At 45.2% G+C, this 17,297-nt stretch overlaps 1 protein-coding gene across 1 annotated transcript in view; it reads left to right on the top strand.

The window, feature by feature from the left end:
• The window catches only part of dbndd1 (dysbindin domain containing 1), a gene marked incomplete at its 5' end in the record, with an annotated part of 18,769 nt that extends 2,655 nt beyond the window's left edge, over positions 1 to 16,114 (top strand). Inside the window, 3 exons of the mRNA XM_079736065.1 lie at positions 108 to 266; positions 5,362 to 5,499; positions 15,931 to 16,114. Of these exons, the coding sequence (XP_079592191.1) occupies positions 108 to 266; positions 5,362 to 5,499; positions 15,931 to 16,085 (452 nt within the window). The 3' untranslated portion in view covers positions 16,086 to 16,114. The remainder of the gene's footprint in view (positions 1 to 107; positions 267 to 5,361; positions 5,500 to 15,930) is intronic.
• Between the last annotated feature and the right edge of the window lie 1,183 nt (positions 16,115 to 17,297).

Here is a 17,297-nt window from a genome sequence, read left to right as displayed (position 1 = left end):
CAACTGCAGTCCTTAAGATACCCAATGTGTTGATAATGTGCTGATAATGTGCAAGTTTATACGTTACTGTATAAGCACACGATTATCTCCCTCCTCTCTCCCGCCAGAGCCCAATAAAGACATCCAGCGACTGCTGAAGTCCTCCAGCTCCGGAGACTTGTCCAAAGAGCTGTTCCACCACCCATTTGGTGACGAGGAAGCCGGGGGTCTCTCCGGACACACGGCCAGCCTGCTGCACGTCAAAGAGAGGAGACGTGAGTACAGGGGTAAGGAGGGACGGCCGGCGCAATGGAAAAACGAAGGGTTCAAAGGGTTGGTTGGATTGAGGGACTGATGGATTTAGGGAGGGATGGATGGATGGATGGATGTCTATGGAGATAGATTTGAGTGATGTTTGACTAAAGGGATGGATGGATGGATGGATATGAGTATGGGTGGTTGGAAGAGATGGTTGGATAAAGAAATGGGCAAAAGGATGAATGAATGAGGGAATGTTGGAGGGGTTGATTCAATGGATGGATGAATTCAAGTGATGGAAAGCGCGATGGAAACAGAAGGCTGGAGGGATGTTTGGAGATCCAAACACATGAATGAATGAATGAATAGATTTCTGATGGGATTGACGTCCAAATCATATCATGTGTTTAGGATGACGTTGGAGTCCTGAGGGTGGATGTGTGAGTGCTTCTATTATTGTGTGCCTCTGTTAAAGAAGTAGAATCGTTGGACAATAAGTGAGTTTATTGTTGATCACATGGCGTCAAGAGCGATGAAGGGGCATTAGAGCAGTGAACATGTTTAGGCTTGATGGAAAGATTCATGCAACCGACTTTACAAACAAACATGACAGCAGCTCCCAGCACAACTCAGCATTCTTCACGTGTTTCTTCCTCCAGGACATGTTGCACATTTTGAGACACTAGCTAGGCTGAGCGGTCTCCAAGCTATTCGTATTAGCATCAATTCCCCCACCCCCCCGTTCCAGTGAAATTGCTTTGTGCGCCGTGCATCGGCCCCATAACACTGGCGCCTCTGTACGGTGTGTCAGTGTTGATCGGAAAGGCACTGACTGGAGCACAAACACACGCACATACGCATACATACAGACAGACAGACGCACGTACACACATACACGCATGCAGACAGACAGACAGACAGACAGACAGACAGACAGACAGACAGACAGACAGACAGACAGAGACATAGTTAACTGGTGTAGTGTCTCGGTCTTGCTCTGTGCTGTGGTACCACTTGTTCTGCCTCATTCGTAGGCTGAAAAACACAAAAACACAGTGGATGTTGACCATGTTGAGGGATGAGGGGTGACAGCAAGACACAGACGAATGAACTGGGAAAGTTTTGGAACTGGGAAAGTTTAGTGACTGGATTTGTAGAAAGGTTACCACCACTACTGATTATATTTGGGATTGTTCTGCTCCTTAAAATCAACAATGATGTTTAGTGGAGCTCCCTCCAGTTAACAGTCACTGCGTTCGTGTTTACGGGCATTTATAAGCCTTAGTTTTATCATCCTTGATGCCATCAAACATGCCGTGAGAACTAAATAAAAGCATAGAAATCATACATGAGTTACATAAATAAGAATATTATCACAGAGAATAACACATGATAATTACACATTAAAAGAACTATGCAAACCTCATTGGCCGCGTAAACTCCAGGGAGTGAAACAGGTAACATGGAGGCAACTTCTCTCCTGTGTGTCTCTCGGTGAACTAACAAATGTAATGACGTTACCACTTATCTCAACAAGCGGCAATTGGCTCGGCATGCGCCGCATGCTCTGATGCTGGTGCTACAGCAATAAACATCTGCACCTCAGAACAATAGTTCCGCTATACATTACATGAACAGGTAAGCTTGTAAACATATTTCAAAATAAAATAAATGCCGATAAATATATAATGATATGTTTAAATGTGGTGTCATTCTTATTAAAACTATTCTTTTATGAAACTTAAAATTATTCTAATAAATCTAAATTATGCAACTGTTTCTGCTGGCAGCTACATTTTTAGTTTTGCAACAATCACCATTTTCTGATACTCTGATGCGACCCTAACTGTAATTATCATTCAATTATTTCTTAAAATCTTAGAAAATAAGGATCTAGCATTAGAAATTAAGTCTGAATTTGGTTATCTTAAGTCATATTTCTCAAATATTCAACCATTATCAGGTAGCAGATATATAATACAATAGAGTACTAGTATATGCTGGTTCATTTATATTTTTGACTTTTAGAGCAGTTGACAAGCTTTCCTTCCGTAAAATCCATTCTCTCCTTGATAAAGTGTACCTGGCTTGACTACAAATCCCATAATCCTGATGGATTATGAAACCGATGGAAACCAATATCCTCTCTTTTACAAATACATTCTTCCTAAGTTTGTTAATTATGTTCCAAATGTGTGGATGACAATCAGGGGGAAGCCACAGCATGAAGCAAACAGTCAGCAAGAAATCTAAACAATTTTAATGAACTCGTTCCATATAACAGCAGTGACTTAATTCATCACTAAACAGAAGAAGAGCTTAAACAAAACACAATGCACATTTTGGAAAACTCTGATTCTACCCACAATGCACCAGAGTCACCCTGCCCATCTGTGCATAGCAGCGAGTCTGTCTTATTTCTGCCCTGCAGTGTAACTCTCTATTGACAACCTTTCCCCAGCGAGCTATCGGGCCGTCCTTGATTGAGGCCTAGATGGAGGCGGTTGTTTTTGTCTGTCTGCCCCCCCCCCCCCCCCCCCCCCCCCCCCCCTGCCAGAGTGGGAATACGTGTTGCTGATCAATTATTCAAGGGAAATGGGTGTGGGAGCAAACAGGGAAGACGATGTCAGGGGGATACAAGCACAACCCAATCTGCTTCTTTTTTTATCTTCCATCACTTGCTTTTGCCTTTTACATCTACGTTACCTTTTCGCCATATTTCCCTTCCCATCCCAATATTTCCGTCAAGCCTGCCAAGCGCATCTTCAAGGAGATGAGGAAGACAGGTGGTGATGGACAGCCATCTTAGAACCCCTCAGGAGAAGGCTTTTCTTGTTTCCCCAATCTCTCAGCCCACCAACTAAAATAGCATAAGTAGCACCCAACATGGCAACCGAACCGATCCCCCCTTTACTACTGATGTATGACTGTTGGAGTGGGCTTTGACAATCTCAATAGGGTCACAGTTTGCATTCAGAGAACAGCAAAGGGAGGTCTATACTGCTGAGTGCTGCTGACCTTGTGCTGCTTGTATTTCTATTTCTATTTCATTTTCTTTCTTGAAACTCAATCGTGAAAGAACGATATTGAACCCTTGCTCAGAATTGGATTGACTTATTTTTTCCGTTTTGGAAGTAGAAGTTTGAGAGGAATAAACTGTAAGAAGAAAAATGATAATTGCTAACTGTTATCTTGTTGATTCATTTACTTTATCACTCTGCCAAACTCTCTATTTCTCATTATTTTGCTCCATCTATTTTCCTCCATTCTCATTGTCTCATTGGCCAAATGTCAACCTCCTCTCCCGGGGTGTATTGTCTTTAATAGGGAGCCTGGGGGGAAACCATTCCATCATATACCGCTCTGACCTACAGTCACATATCTTATATGTGCCAATTATTCAAAGTACCACAACAACCGTGTGTGGTGGATACAGGGTTTTGCAAGGACTCAGCCTTACTGCATTTCTGTTGCTGTGACATTCAGAAATGAACCGCTGAAACATAACCAGCGCGACCCCTATAATATTGGGTTATTGATGCATGTAAACCACCGGGCAATGGATAATTGCCCTTCTTCCAGCAAGGAGCGTTTGATATGAATATGTAATCTAGGAGCATGTATGTCGCTCCTAGCTTACACAACAACAAGAAGACACAACTCAAAACAGCTCGTTAATAAACGAAAGACAAATCAAAGAGCAGTGACGCGCAGGCCAACCGACGTTCCTCAACTCAATACTGCTGTCTCTGATGTGTTTTTTATTTTTTATTCTCCTCGTCTTCCCTTGTCTCCACCCTGGGTGTCTGCAGGCTTCTATAATATTCCCCCAACACACTGGAAAATGGATGAAATACCTTTTTGATCTGCTGATGGAAAAACACACCGCTAGAGCTTTCTGCTCATATTTCAATGAGTTCATTGATCATTTGGTGCTAAACTTTCTGTAAATTATAGTTTCAGGATTTAGTAATGGAGCGTATTTATCAGCTATGACTTACAATTAAAAATACTAGTTTTTGTTGCAATTAAATCAAAGTTTGCTTTGAAAATAGGATAGAGGGAAAACATCACTGCAGGAAACAAGCAACATAGAATAAAAATAAAATGTTCCTAGAGAAGGCATTTAAAATTCAGCCAAACAATAACCGCTTCATGAATAATATCAAGGTTAACCTCAAAATGGGCTTATATATACACATGCTAAGCCTGTGTATATATCAAGATGTGGATGCATTAAAATACACAGTAAATAATAGATTGGGTCCTTAAAGGTCTGCTTCTCCATAGCAACTGTTAAGCAAGACTAAAGGTCTGATTATGGTTCCACGTTGACGCAATGCAAGGACCACACAGATGCGTCAACGCAGTCGTGAATCTGTTTCTGTTCTGCGTCGGGTTTGAGTGACAGCCCTTTCTGCTGGTCACCTCAACTAAATCTTTGAGAGGCCCACGTCAGGCCCTTGCGGTGGATGCAAGGAGGGTCCGCAAGGACATAATGGGTCCGTAAACCCCCTTTGCGTCGGCGTGGAACCATAATCAGCCCGTTACACAACACCCTTCCCGGACTGTATGTCGACCAAGCACGACTCAGAGAGAGCTGACCTTTCATCTCCTGGCATGAGAGGAATGCAGCTGGTCCCATTAGCTCTTAATGCTAACCTGTTAACGACCTTATCCGTGCTTCTGAACCTCTGTATTGTATATCACATACCACATCTGAACCAAACAAACAGGATCCCCAAACCAGCGATGGAAACACAACGGAAGGCAGCGAATGGGGAATTCGACCGCCACTGACCCTAGCTCAGTCTTTTTATTTTCTTTCAGCTGCATTTGCATAAGAGCTGACACGGCCAAATACCCCAGCAGGGTCACCCATCAGAACAGCACCGGATGGAAATCCTTTCATGTCCTCAGACACCCCGTCGTGCATTTTAATAAGTGCATTACAGCCGCACACATATTTGAATAAATGATCTAGCTTCATGTTGGTATCATCCGGGTGTATCACTCTTTTCACCTCTCTTGGTGAAAAGCATGCCTCTTCTTCCTTCCCTCGCGATCAAAGCATTGCGTTGCGCTCTGTGACCATACCGTGTTGTGTTCTCTGTGCCCCTCCAGAGCCCCTCAGCAGCGTGTCCTCTCTGGAGGTGCACTTTGACCTCCTGGACCTCACCGAACTCACCGACATGTCCGATCAGGAACTGGCCGAAGTCTTCCCCGACTCGGATGACGAGAACCACAACGACTCTCCGGCAGGTAGGCCCTCATGAATAATGCAAACCTCCATCCGCCCGGCTGTTCGTTCACTCCCCACAGTCTTATTGTGGTTTCCGAGGGGCCTCCTAATGGAATAATCACATCATCATCATCATTCACATGAAGCTATATTTCACATCAATGGCAGCTTAAGCGCCTCTCTAACCTCTGTGGTCTCGCAAAGCGATGTTCAGTCAGAGCCTCCCGATCCCCCGGCCACCCCAGTGTCAGCCAATCACGGGAGCAGCGAGCTCGTCTGGAGTCGCTCAGGGTCAGGTTGAACCCAGAGGAAGCAGGGATCGAACCGGCCACCGCCCCAGTGGTCAGAGGACATGCTCCTGTCCATATTAAACCTCACAGATTAAAGGGTCTGGCCGGTTTGCTAAAACCCCAGGTTAATTGTTGACATTGTCTATGTCTGAGATGTAAATAAGCCATGATGTTTGTTCACCCCTCTCGCTGTTTACGCATGTTCCGAAAGTGGGCGGTCGGTGAGCCATTGACATCCCTTATATTCCAAATACGCACCTCCCAAAGCTCCATCTTTGTTTTGTCCAATACAAGAAGGAGCACACAAACTGCCCTGTCTGTGTACTTGAGGCAAGGCAAGGCAAGGCAACTTTATTTAACCAGTACTTTTCATACAAGAGGCAGACTCAAAGTGCTTGCTCCAATAGTGCTCACAAACGAACAAATCCACGAGTTTCCATTCTGTGTTGACCCGCCACTGGGCATGACTCACAGGCTTAGAGAATGAGGTGTGCAGCCGAATGCTAAAGGTGTAGTGCTAATGGTGGCTGGTTCCTCGCCGGGGTGGATCCAGGCACGGTCCCTGAGTCATTAGCATGGGTCAATGGAGGAGACCGATCACCTCCCTGGGAACCATGCAGTGTGTCTGGACTGGATTGCCGGAGCCTGTCGTAGCAGGAGCCATGTGTACCACACATGTAAAGCTTTTATTAAGAAGGGTCTCTTTCATTCTTCTGGGAAATACATGTGAGTAAACAAACGCGCCGTCGGTGAGCAAAGACACAAAAGAAGAACGATATAAGAAACAAAGCACAGCAGCGTGCTAGAATTAAGTTTAGCATGCGGGGAGAAAATTAAACTTCAAAGTAGCAGGCGACTGCATAAATGCTATCCTCCCCCACGCTTTGCCCAAAAAAAAGAACCAAAAAAAGTGCTATGTTTAATTGATGAGCAGAGTTCCTCATGCAGAGAAGAAAGACTCCACCCCCCATTTCTCTCTCTCTTCCCCTTTCGGCCGCCCAACCCCCCGCGGTCAGACAGGAGACCGACTATCTACACATAAAATACACGGAAGAAAACGCATTTCCAGTTCAGTGGGTCAGATGAGTTACAAGCCTGCTTTTGGAATAATACTTGGTATGTTACTGACTAATGCTAATGCAGAGAGTCCTATACAGTGTACAGTGAGACAGGAAATTAGTTTTATTGATCAGCTTGGATGAGGAAGGTGTTGTCCTTCTATCCCCCCCCCATCTTCCTCTGCCTCCTGCTGCCTTTATCTATCCATCTCACGTACACACACACACATGCACATGCACACATGAACATACATCCTGACACGTAGACACACACACACACATGAACGGAGAAACACAGATCGTCACATGTAGACACACACACACATGCACAGACAAACGAAAATCGTCTCAAACACACACACACACACACAGACATAAACACATCGTCACATGTACACACACACACACACACACACACACACACACATGCGCGCGCGCACACACACACACAAACACACACACATCCTAACACACATCCTCATACACATCCTCACACACCCATGTTTTCCACTGATTCCACTGACTGCTGTGGCCCCCTAGCGTACAGAGACTGTGAGAAGGCATCAAAAGGGTAGTGAGAGAGAGCGGGCGAGAGAGCACCAAATGGCTAGTGAGAGAGAGAAGGCGAGAGAGAACCAAAAAGGGTAGGGAGAGAGAGAGACTGTGAGAGAGTACCAAAAGGGTAGTGAGAGAGAGAAGAGTGAGAGAGTGACAGAGGGGTACTGAGAGAGAGGGAGGGGGCGAGAGAGCACCAGAGGTGTACTGAGGGAGAGAGAAAGAGAGGTTGAGAGTTTACCAGAGGGCTAATGAGCGAGTGAGAAGACGAGAGAGCACCAGGGGGTACTGAGAGAGAGGACGAGAGACTACCATAGGGGTACATAGAGAGAGAGAGAGAGAGAGAGAGAGAGAGACTACCATAGGGAGCGAGAGAGAGAGAGAGAGAGAGAGAGACTACCATAGAGAGAGAGAGACAGAGAGAGAGAGAAAGAAAGAGAGAGAGCCCTAGTGCAGTGGGAGCAACATGCTGCAGATCCACATCTAGTCTGGGGTAAAATAAATGCTGACGAGAGATTTTGAGGCAGGGAAGACAAACATTCAGGACTTTGCAAATTCTAGAATAGGCTAGGGTATGACTAGGGTATTACTAGGGTTCTGTAGGGTACTATCACATTTATATTAGTCACCAATCTGAAGTCAGGCCCGCTCTTCAGGGAGTGAGGCAGGTCTTTGGAATATTCTAGTCACGGCGTTACTCAGGCCACAGCCCTTGATCAAATGATTGTATTGATCAAAAAGGTATAATTGTTTGTACTACATTGCATTTCCCCCCGTCTTCAAGGAAATACTTTGATTAGGCCACTTGCTGCGTACTGTGTTGGTTGAGAATGCTAGTATCCTGTTCTCTGCACTTTGCTGGGACAGAGATCCTCAGGACCCAAAGGCTGCTGAAGTGTAATGATTTCTTGATTCTTCATTTCTTTTCATTCACCCTGGGACTTTCTTGGGGCAAGTCTGCCTTCTCCACTTTTCCCTGCAGTTCTTCACACGCAACACTTTCTAGGGCCGTGTCGGGTCAACCGTGATTATCTTTTCACAGCCAAATATCAACAAAATATCCTGACTCGCAGGATGTCTAAATCACTCCCGTCAAGACTGAGTCAGGCTCAGTGACCCCAGCGTGATGAATGGGTGTAGATAGACGTATGCATGGTTGTCTACGTGATGAATCTGAGTAGATAGAGGTATGATATAGGTATGATAGAGGTATGATAGAGGTATGATAGAGGTATGATAAGAGGTATGATAGAAGTATGATAGAGGTATGATAAGAGGTATGATAGAGGTATGATAGAGGTATGATAGAGGTATGATAAGAGGTATGATAGAGGTATGATAAGAGGTATGATAGAGGTATTATAGAGGTATGATAAGAGGTATGATAGAGGTATGATAGAGGTATGATAGAGGTATGATAAGAGGTATGATAGAGGTATGAAAGAGGTATGATAGAGGTATGATAAGAGGTATGATAGAGGTATGATAGAGGTATGATGATTTCATTTCATTCACCCTGGGACTTTCTTGGGGCAAGTCTGCCTTCTCCACTTTTCCCTGCAGTTCTTCACACGCAACACTTTCTAGGGCCGTGTCGGGTCAACCGTGATTATCTTTTCACAGCCAAATATCAACCAAATATCCTGACTCGCAGGATGTCTAAATCACTCCCGTCAAGACTGAGTCAGGCTCAGTGACCCCAGCGTGATGAATGGGTGTAGATAGACGTATGCATGGTTGTCTACGTGATGAATCTGAGTAGATAGAGGTATGATATAGGTATGATAGAGGTATGATAGAGGTATGATAGAGGTGTGATAGAGGTATGATAGAAGTATGATAGAGGTATGATAAGAGGTATGATAGAGGTATGATAGAGGTATGATAGAGGTATGATAAGAGGTATGATAGAGGTATGATAAGAGGTATGATAGAGGTATGATAGAGGTATGATAAGAGGTATGATAGAGGTATGATAGAGGTATGATAGAGGTATGATAAGAGGTATGATAGAGGTATGAAAGAGGTATGATAGAGGTATGATAAGAGGTATGATAGAGGTATGATAGAGGTATGATAGAGGTATGATAGAGGTATGATAAGAGGTATGATAGAGGTATGATAGAGGTATGATAAGAGGTATGATAGAGGTATGATAGAGGTATGATAAGAGGTATGATAGAGGTATGATAGGGGTAGATAGACGTATGTGTGGTAAGCGTACGTAGGGGTATGCATTAACGGATCTGCATCTGCGATTAGACGGGTGAAAAGTATGTCTCGCCCCAAAGTCGGTGACACCTGTGATGTTTATAATGTGATTGTCTCATTAGTATGACACACACATATGACAGGGCATGAACAAATCCCCATACTTGACAACCGCCTCAGTGAGTCTACTTTTGATGGGCTCCATGTTGTTTTCATTGTTGGCAGAAATAAACCGGAAAAAACAGCTGGAAAGAAAACCCGGCCAATCACAGTCCTTACGCGGTGGCCGCCTCCATGTTGGTTTTGCTTTTGTGAACGACCTCTGTGAGCTCTGCGGGTGACTGTGTGCTACCCGGAGACACACTGCGCACCTCCATAGAAGTAGAACCCCCCCACCGTTGAGTCGAGAAACAATGTAAACATACAAACAGCTCCCTAGCGTAAAAACACCAGCCCCGCTTGCTCCTATTCCTTCCAAGTCCTCTCGTGCCTCCCTGCATCGTTTATCATCATTAACATCACAACCGCGACGACAGAGATAAATGAAGACGCACATCCTTTGGCTTCATTTTTGGATGCTCCTTGTTTACCGTCGCCGCAGTGTTTTGTAGTCGTGTGTGGACCGGCGCGTTATATGTGAGTTATGGGGCCCATTAGCCGTCTGTTCTCTGCCTTGAGGATCTGCACTCTGCTGCGTACACATTGGAAATGAGAAGTGTAGCACCAGGAATATAGGTCCATCAAATCTAGTGCTTCTAAAAATACCATGCTAAGGAGGATGGGAGTGGATATTACAAATCATTTTTTGGCTAAATTATACATTTAAACTGCCTTGTGGCCGTTTAAATTGGATCAGCTGCTATAGTGGGTGACTCCATATATTTATGCTCTGGATAATAACTACAAAATACTTTTTTTACATATTATGGTGCAGTGGATAATTAAATGACAAACAATGCAATTCGCCATGTTGCAGCAAAGAGCCGTTTCTGCTGAGGCAGTTCAGCCCGGAGTAGCATTGTATGTTTAATGCATAACTTTTGAGCTCACCGTCATACTGTCCAGCCATTGGTTAAAAAACATTTCAAATGTTTCTAGCACCCACACTGAATGGCAATATGAACCGACTATAAATCATAAAACAAGTTCTCGCTTTCAATGATTTCATAGCTCACCTTGGAGGAGACTTCTTTAATGCCCTTTTTTCTCTTACTCTTACTCTTATTCTATTTGAACTGAGTTGATCCACAGCCTCTCTTCAAATCCCATCACCCTCCTCCACCACACAACCTTGCTGAACACAGACCTCCCTCGCACCTTGAATCACAGACTCAAGCATGTTTCAAACACCCCTCTATGCGTCGCTCCCACCACCTCCACAAAGCTGCTCTCCACTGGTGGCTGTTAGCCCAGAAAGGATCCCCAGGATATGGTCTCATCTGTTACATACCAACAGCAGGCATGCCTCCCTTCAGGCCTCCCTGAGTCACGCGTGCTACGGCTGGCTCTTCCTGGCACTAGCCTACAGGAACAGGTGCAGCCGTCACAACAGCCAAGGCGATACCATCTGGCTGGAGGCTGTAGGCCTACATCTGGTGTCGCTATCTCCTGCCGCGCGAGAGGCGCACTGGTTCTCGACTTTCAGGAGACTGACCAGCCACGTACAGAACTATGACATTACATCATGCATTTTGACAGTTGAAACATGATAAATGGACCAATGTCTTTTGAATGCATCTCTGCACTATTTAACACGCTCTACTAATGAAGGGGAAACAACAAAAAGTTTGAGATCCTAATTATACTGGCTTCATATAAATGGGTCTGAATATCACTGACAGGCTTTTTTTGCGCTACCAGGGCAGAGCACCTATTGAAACATGCAATGTGCTTGATTTAAAGGGAAACGTGCACACTGTTTTCAGGCTAAAATATTTGTTGTACCCCGTTTGAGCCCTCACCGGTTTAAACCGCTGGAAAGGATTGACCTTGTCATGCACTGAATCTCCTCCATCCCAGGTCGTTTTGTGTACCCAGCAGAGTGGATGGTAGACGTGCTAATGGATTTAGCCTGAGTGCAACTCTCACCACTATCTCCTCTGTGAGACCCAGCTGTTGCGTTAAGATTCCCGGAAAGACACACTCCTTACTATCCTGATCTCTGTCATTTCCCAGCAGGACACCTGGCAGAAGGCTGAATAATTACAACCAATATCGCATACTGATTTTGGCATTAGTGCATTTATGCTCTTAGTTTCACAGAACTGTGTGAAATAGCTGTCTTCTGAGCTCTCTGGATGATAAAGATGTGAATGAAGAACCGATGGAGTTGTTGAATTACACATTGTCGAATCTCACTGCCAAAACAGGTGTAATTCGTAGCCAATGTGACCTGCATGTGTAAATGTAATCTCACCGGCAGTTGTCTTCAATTGCCCACAGAGGTTAAAGTAGGGTGACGCGAGCGGTCGGGTTGTGGTGATTGGGGGAGGAGCCGGTGGGGTTGGGTGGGAAGGAGCTGAGGTTAAATAAAAAATCTAAAAGATAAATCCAGCCTAGAGTTTCTAAATGCGGGCTCCTAAATAATTGAGTCTTCCTTTATCCCGACAGGAACCTGAGCACGGTCCCTGGTGGGTAACCTAGGCCTGCTCTGAGCAGCTTTAGAGCCCTACTCCCCTCGTCGCGTGCTGGTTCATTATCCCCTCTCTGGACCTCCTTTACAGCCCCTGATCTCGTATTCTGTTTATGATGTCAATCCACTGATCCACTCAGGCCCTGCATTGGGGTCTGCTTCTTTGTTAGGGTGGCTCAGTAGTAACATCAATTACGCATTGGTTTTCACTAATGATCCAAAGAGGATTTATTTTTATTTTCTGTATATATTCAGTATACGTATAGTTATATTTAGATGAACAGAAAAATGTGTAGGCCTACTATAACTCTGTTTTTAACTTTATATTTGTAAAACCATCAGCTACCTTTACAGGGTATACCCAAAAATCATTGTCCTGTTGGGGTCCCATGAAAGCTTGGGGAACATTTTAGTCTTTTGGACTAGAAAATAAATATAAAGTTGCTCATCATGGGAAGCGATCTGTAAAATTCATAGGTAGAAGTCTACTTCCTGTTAAAAATTCAATTCAATTCAATTCAATTCAGTTTATTTAAGAAGGGGACAGTGCAAATTAATAAAACACATACATGGGTTAAAAATGCCAGCATTAGCCTAAAGGCTATTTTTCATCTGTAGTCCCCTGGCACACAAAACACTATCACAGTGTTAGTTTTATTTTGGTTGCATACCCTACATTTTGGTTGCATACCCCACACTCTCACAAGCAAGTGTGATGTGGGTTCTGACAGCGTTCATCACCCTTCACACTTGCCGCTATAGAACCCAGCAGTCAGTATTTTCTATAACCGTTATGCCTCTCACAACCTCTATATTTTTATCATGATTCCCATATCTTTGTTAATGTAATCTATGCAATATAGAGTCAACTGAATAAAAGAAAAGCCTAGCAATGTTAACCCGGTGAAAACGTGTTGAAAGAAGGAGGATATTATTTCAGGTGACGTTTATAACACATGTCAATATGTGTCGTAAGCTAAGTGCTCAGACTATCATTGACCTGATTTAGTCCCCTGGGGGGGGGGGGGGGGGGGGGGGTCTAGGAGAATAAAAGAGGAGGGAAGCCAATACACAGGGTTGTCCGCTTCCACACCTGTTAGCCATTAACCCCCTACGGTAGCAGAGGGCAGGCAAAGTGGACAACAGTGGACAGCGATGGGGTTAATGGGCTGCTCACAGCAAGGCGCTGCCTGAAATAGGCCTGGGGTTCTCAGTGGAACATCTGTGCTTGGGATCCATGAAGGTTAAACTAGCCTTGGTTTGAAGGGAAAACAGCTGGGCTTTCAAGAAGATAAAACCAATGATCGAGAATCTCAACCTACCTGCTTAGCTCCAAACTGCCCTTTAATGGAGATTGTTTGGTGTACGCCGCACCTCCCTCAGAGGGGAACCGCCACGCCCAGAAAATGTCTACTTTAAGAGATTGCTGCTACATATGCATGTTTAGAAAAAATCTGCAACCTCAAATGCGACCAACGGAGTACTAAAATCCCGGTTCTGTGACGTCAATGGTCAGAGTTTCCAACAAACCGCCACCAGAGCTGATGTTGCAGACCTGTGCTTTTTGAAGCAGTACTGTCTTATATTATGGACCAACCAGTGTGACGGTCCCTAACAGCCTGTCAGAGCGAGGAGTCATTCGGCTGGCACCGGTCACTGGGTGTCTGCCCTCTCCTGCTGTCCCACTGATAGAGGTACCGATGAGGTGGCTCACTCCCTCTTGGGCAACACTGCCACTAATGGCCAGCACACCACCATCCCTAGAACACTGCAAGAGGACTCAAAGCAGGAGGGGAGAGAGCAGAGGGTGGTTGTGGGAGTAATGGTGCTATCCATTTGTGTGGTACACCCGCCTGTACGAATCGTAAGGTGTAAATCTCCAAGCTTTCTCGCAGCATTTCACGGAGGAACGCCCCCTTTTAAACTCTCCCACTCGTAGTTCTGAGAGTAGAGCGAGTTCAGTGAAGCTGACCGTACGACTCAACAACAAAAATGTCTGCGCCCGTAAAGAGAATTGTCTTTTATGTATTTGTAACACGTTGGTCATTTTAATGTAGACTTTAAATGCTCTTACACACTTGATACATTGCTACTTTAGTACGGTCACCAATGTATGCATTGCACGGTCTTGCGGTGTGTGCAATACCATGTAAAGCTGTGTTGTTTATTTTCGAGCTGGTTTGCTAAAGAGGCTAATGTAGCTAAAAATAACGATGACTAGCCAATGTCATGACACGATCACCAAGACAAACGGGAACGCTACAAGCAAGGAAATGACGTCATGTTCACACTAGAGCAGGTCGGACATACCGACGTACCACACAAATGGATAGTACCATAAGAGTATGGGGCTGTTTTATTTGCAATGCGTACCTGTGTAGTTGCTATTCCGTCTCTCACCAACTCACTCCAACACCAGAGACGACGGTTTCAAGAACCAAACAACAGTTGTCTTTGGTGTCATAGGACAACAGTACAACATTACATGTGTTGTTGGACTCTGTCACCCTGACTCAGAAAAGCTGTTGTTGCAACCGTCTCTGATGTTGGAGCGAGAGGAAGCAACATGTTTGGTGTAGAATCACATGGCTGCCAGCCAAGTGCACAGAAGGGAATGAGAAAGTGGGGGGATTTTGAGCAGACAAGCATTTGCTTTGGGTGTAATGTGTGTGGGTGGGTGGGTGGTTGCGTGCGTGCGTGCGTGCGTGCATGTGTGTGGTCGTGAGGGTGTGAGAGAGTGATGAAAAAGCGGATGGCTGGCACGTAATAATGATAGATAAAAAAGTGATAAGTTTCACTGGAATGCAGCAGACTCGTTCTGTTAGAGATACACACACACACACACGGATTAAAAGAGTACTCACACGCACACACACACACACACACACACATGCAAGCAAACACACATACACAAACTCAACCACACACACACACACACACACACACACACACGCAAACACAGTGTGTGGTACGAAAGACACCACCCTCAGTTGGCATGCTGATGAGCTAGACGTCATGCCCATTAAAATCTAATAGACAATCATCAATCTTAGAAGAATCAATAATGTAATCTTGCTCACTTTCTCTCTTAAGCGTATGGATACGCGCATCTCTATGAGCTCATACATTATTCAGGTACAACACCTCTGTCCCATGATAGGCAGGGGAAGAAAAGCTTTGTCTTCCCCTTTAACAAATATTCACTGTCATCATGTGGAAAAAAAGGCACGGTGCCCTTGTGTTGGGCCGGTTTCCCTCTCTGGCAGGATAAACAGCACCACCTGGTGGTGTTGAGTATACCCGACCCGACTATTACATTTCTCTCTAAATATAAAGATACACCAAAGCATATTGCAAGTGTTATGTTTCTTTGTTGTTTATGTTTCTATGTTTCTGTTGTATAAGCAAGTATAGTTGTATTTCAAGTAGGTTAGAAATAATAAAGGGTGAATAATCAAGTAATAGCTCACAACATGTAAATACTGTATGTTTGTGTGTGTGTGTGTGTGTGTGTGTGTGTGTGTGTGTGTGTGTGTGTGTGTGTGTGCGTGTGTGTGTGTGCGTGTGTGTGTGTCTGCCTGCATGTGTGTGTGTCTGCGTGCGCGTGTGCCTGCGTGCGCCTGCGAGCGAGGTCTTGAAGTTCGGTCCTCTCTCTCTGCAGTGCCCCTCCGCCCACACGGTGTGTTTTCCCGTCATTGTGTGCAGGTCCCCACCAGCCCATCCTGCCACGAGGGGGCTACATGCGCTCCCCCTCCTGGACGCGCTGCAGCAAGGCGGACGCCCCCCGAGAGAGGAAGCACCACAGCGACTCCGACTCCACGGAGCCCTTCATGAAGCTGGAGCGGCCCAAGCAGCCCTGAGAGAACGAGAGAGAGAGAGAGAGATGGCGTGGACGTGCGCGCCCCCCCCCCCCCCCCCAGAGCAGACACAGCCAGAGTCGGGTCGGACCGAGAGCCCCCCCCCCCCAAACCCAACCACCACCACCACCACACACCCGAGGTCCTTTGTGCTACAGGGACTGTTTCAGATTGGGCTCTGGTACTAATGGTCTGCAACAAGGCTGATGGAATATAGAGAGGAACCATGCAATATGCAAACCCTCTCTTTCTATCTGTTTGACTGCACTCGTCCATGCTCTGTCTGTCCGTCTGTCTATCAATCTCTCTCTCTCTCTCTCTCTCAGCCACACTCATAGGAGTGCATAGGGAAAGTCATTGTTTAATTGAGGAATTGGGTTTTTTATCGCACTCTGAGTGAGTTGTTTGGGCTTTATTTAAAAACAGGGTATGTTGTCCGTGGGAGAATAGGCCCTTGGTTCCCCTGGCCTCTCAGGGGGGGGGGCAGCAGGGTCTGAATGGGAGCACAGTGTCTAGGTTTAGGGGACAGCATGGAGTCTGGGCCCCTGTACCTCCACACCCTTCCCCAATGAGAGGTTAGAAACAGTATTAATATCCAGCAATAGATATTCCCTGATTGTCTGTGAACACCCATACAGGACTAGAGCATGAGGTGGTCATTTAAAGGCAACCGCTGCTGGGGATCACTGCTTTTCATTTTGTTATGTTTGTCTATCAAACCTTCTCCATCTTCCACGCGTGTGCGTGTGTGTCGAAGATTACCAAAACGAAAAAAACACAAAGATTGCACTCCTGTCTCTCCAGTTTAATTTCGGTGCAAGGGTTTTTGCCACACTGTGTTAACATGATCAACATGAAGACGGCTACGTTCAATATACTCTCTGCTCAATTCCATGCTTGACAGTATTTTAATTGTCTGAAAAGAAACCACAAATGTGTGCCAGTTTACTCTTATTGGAGATGGTCATTGCTGCAATTGTTTTTCAGGGTCTGTTAAGACAGGGTCTGTTTCAGTTCTTGTACAATTTTACCACATTGTTTTGCATTTTCAAACAAATATAATAAAGTGCCAACAGACTGCAGATATTACTATGCAACTCTCGTTTTTGTGCTAACCGGGAACAGTACAGCACTTGCATCACAAAGCATGTCTGAGTATTTACTTAGGAGTTCGCTTTAGATTCTGAGAATGATGCAACCCTAGCGACAATATGT

This window comes from Pollachius pollachius, assembly GCF_949987615.1.
Source record: "Pollachius pollachius genome assembly, chromosome: 5".
Classification (NCBI taxonomy): domain Eukaryota; kingdom Metazoa; phylum Chordata; class Actinopteri; order Gadiformes; family Gadidae; genus Pollachius; species Pollachius pollachius.
The sequence above is the reverse complement of the archived record's forward strand: the minus strand, read 5'-3'. Positions and strand labels throughout refer to the sequence as shown.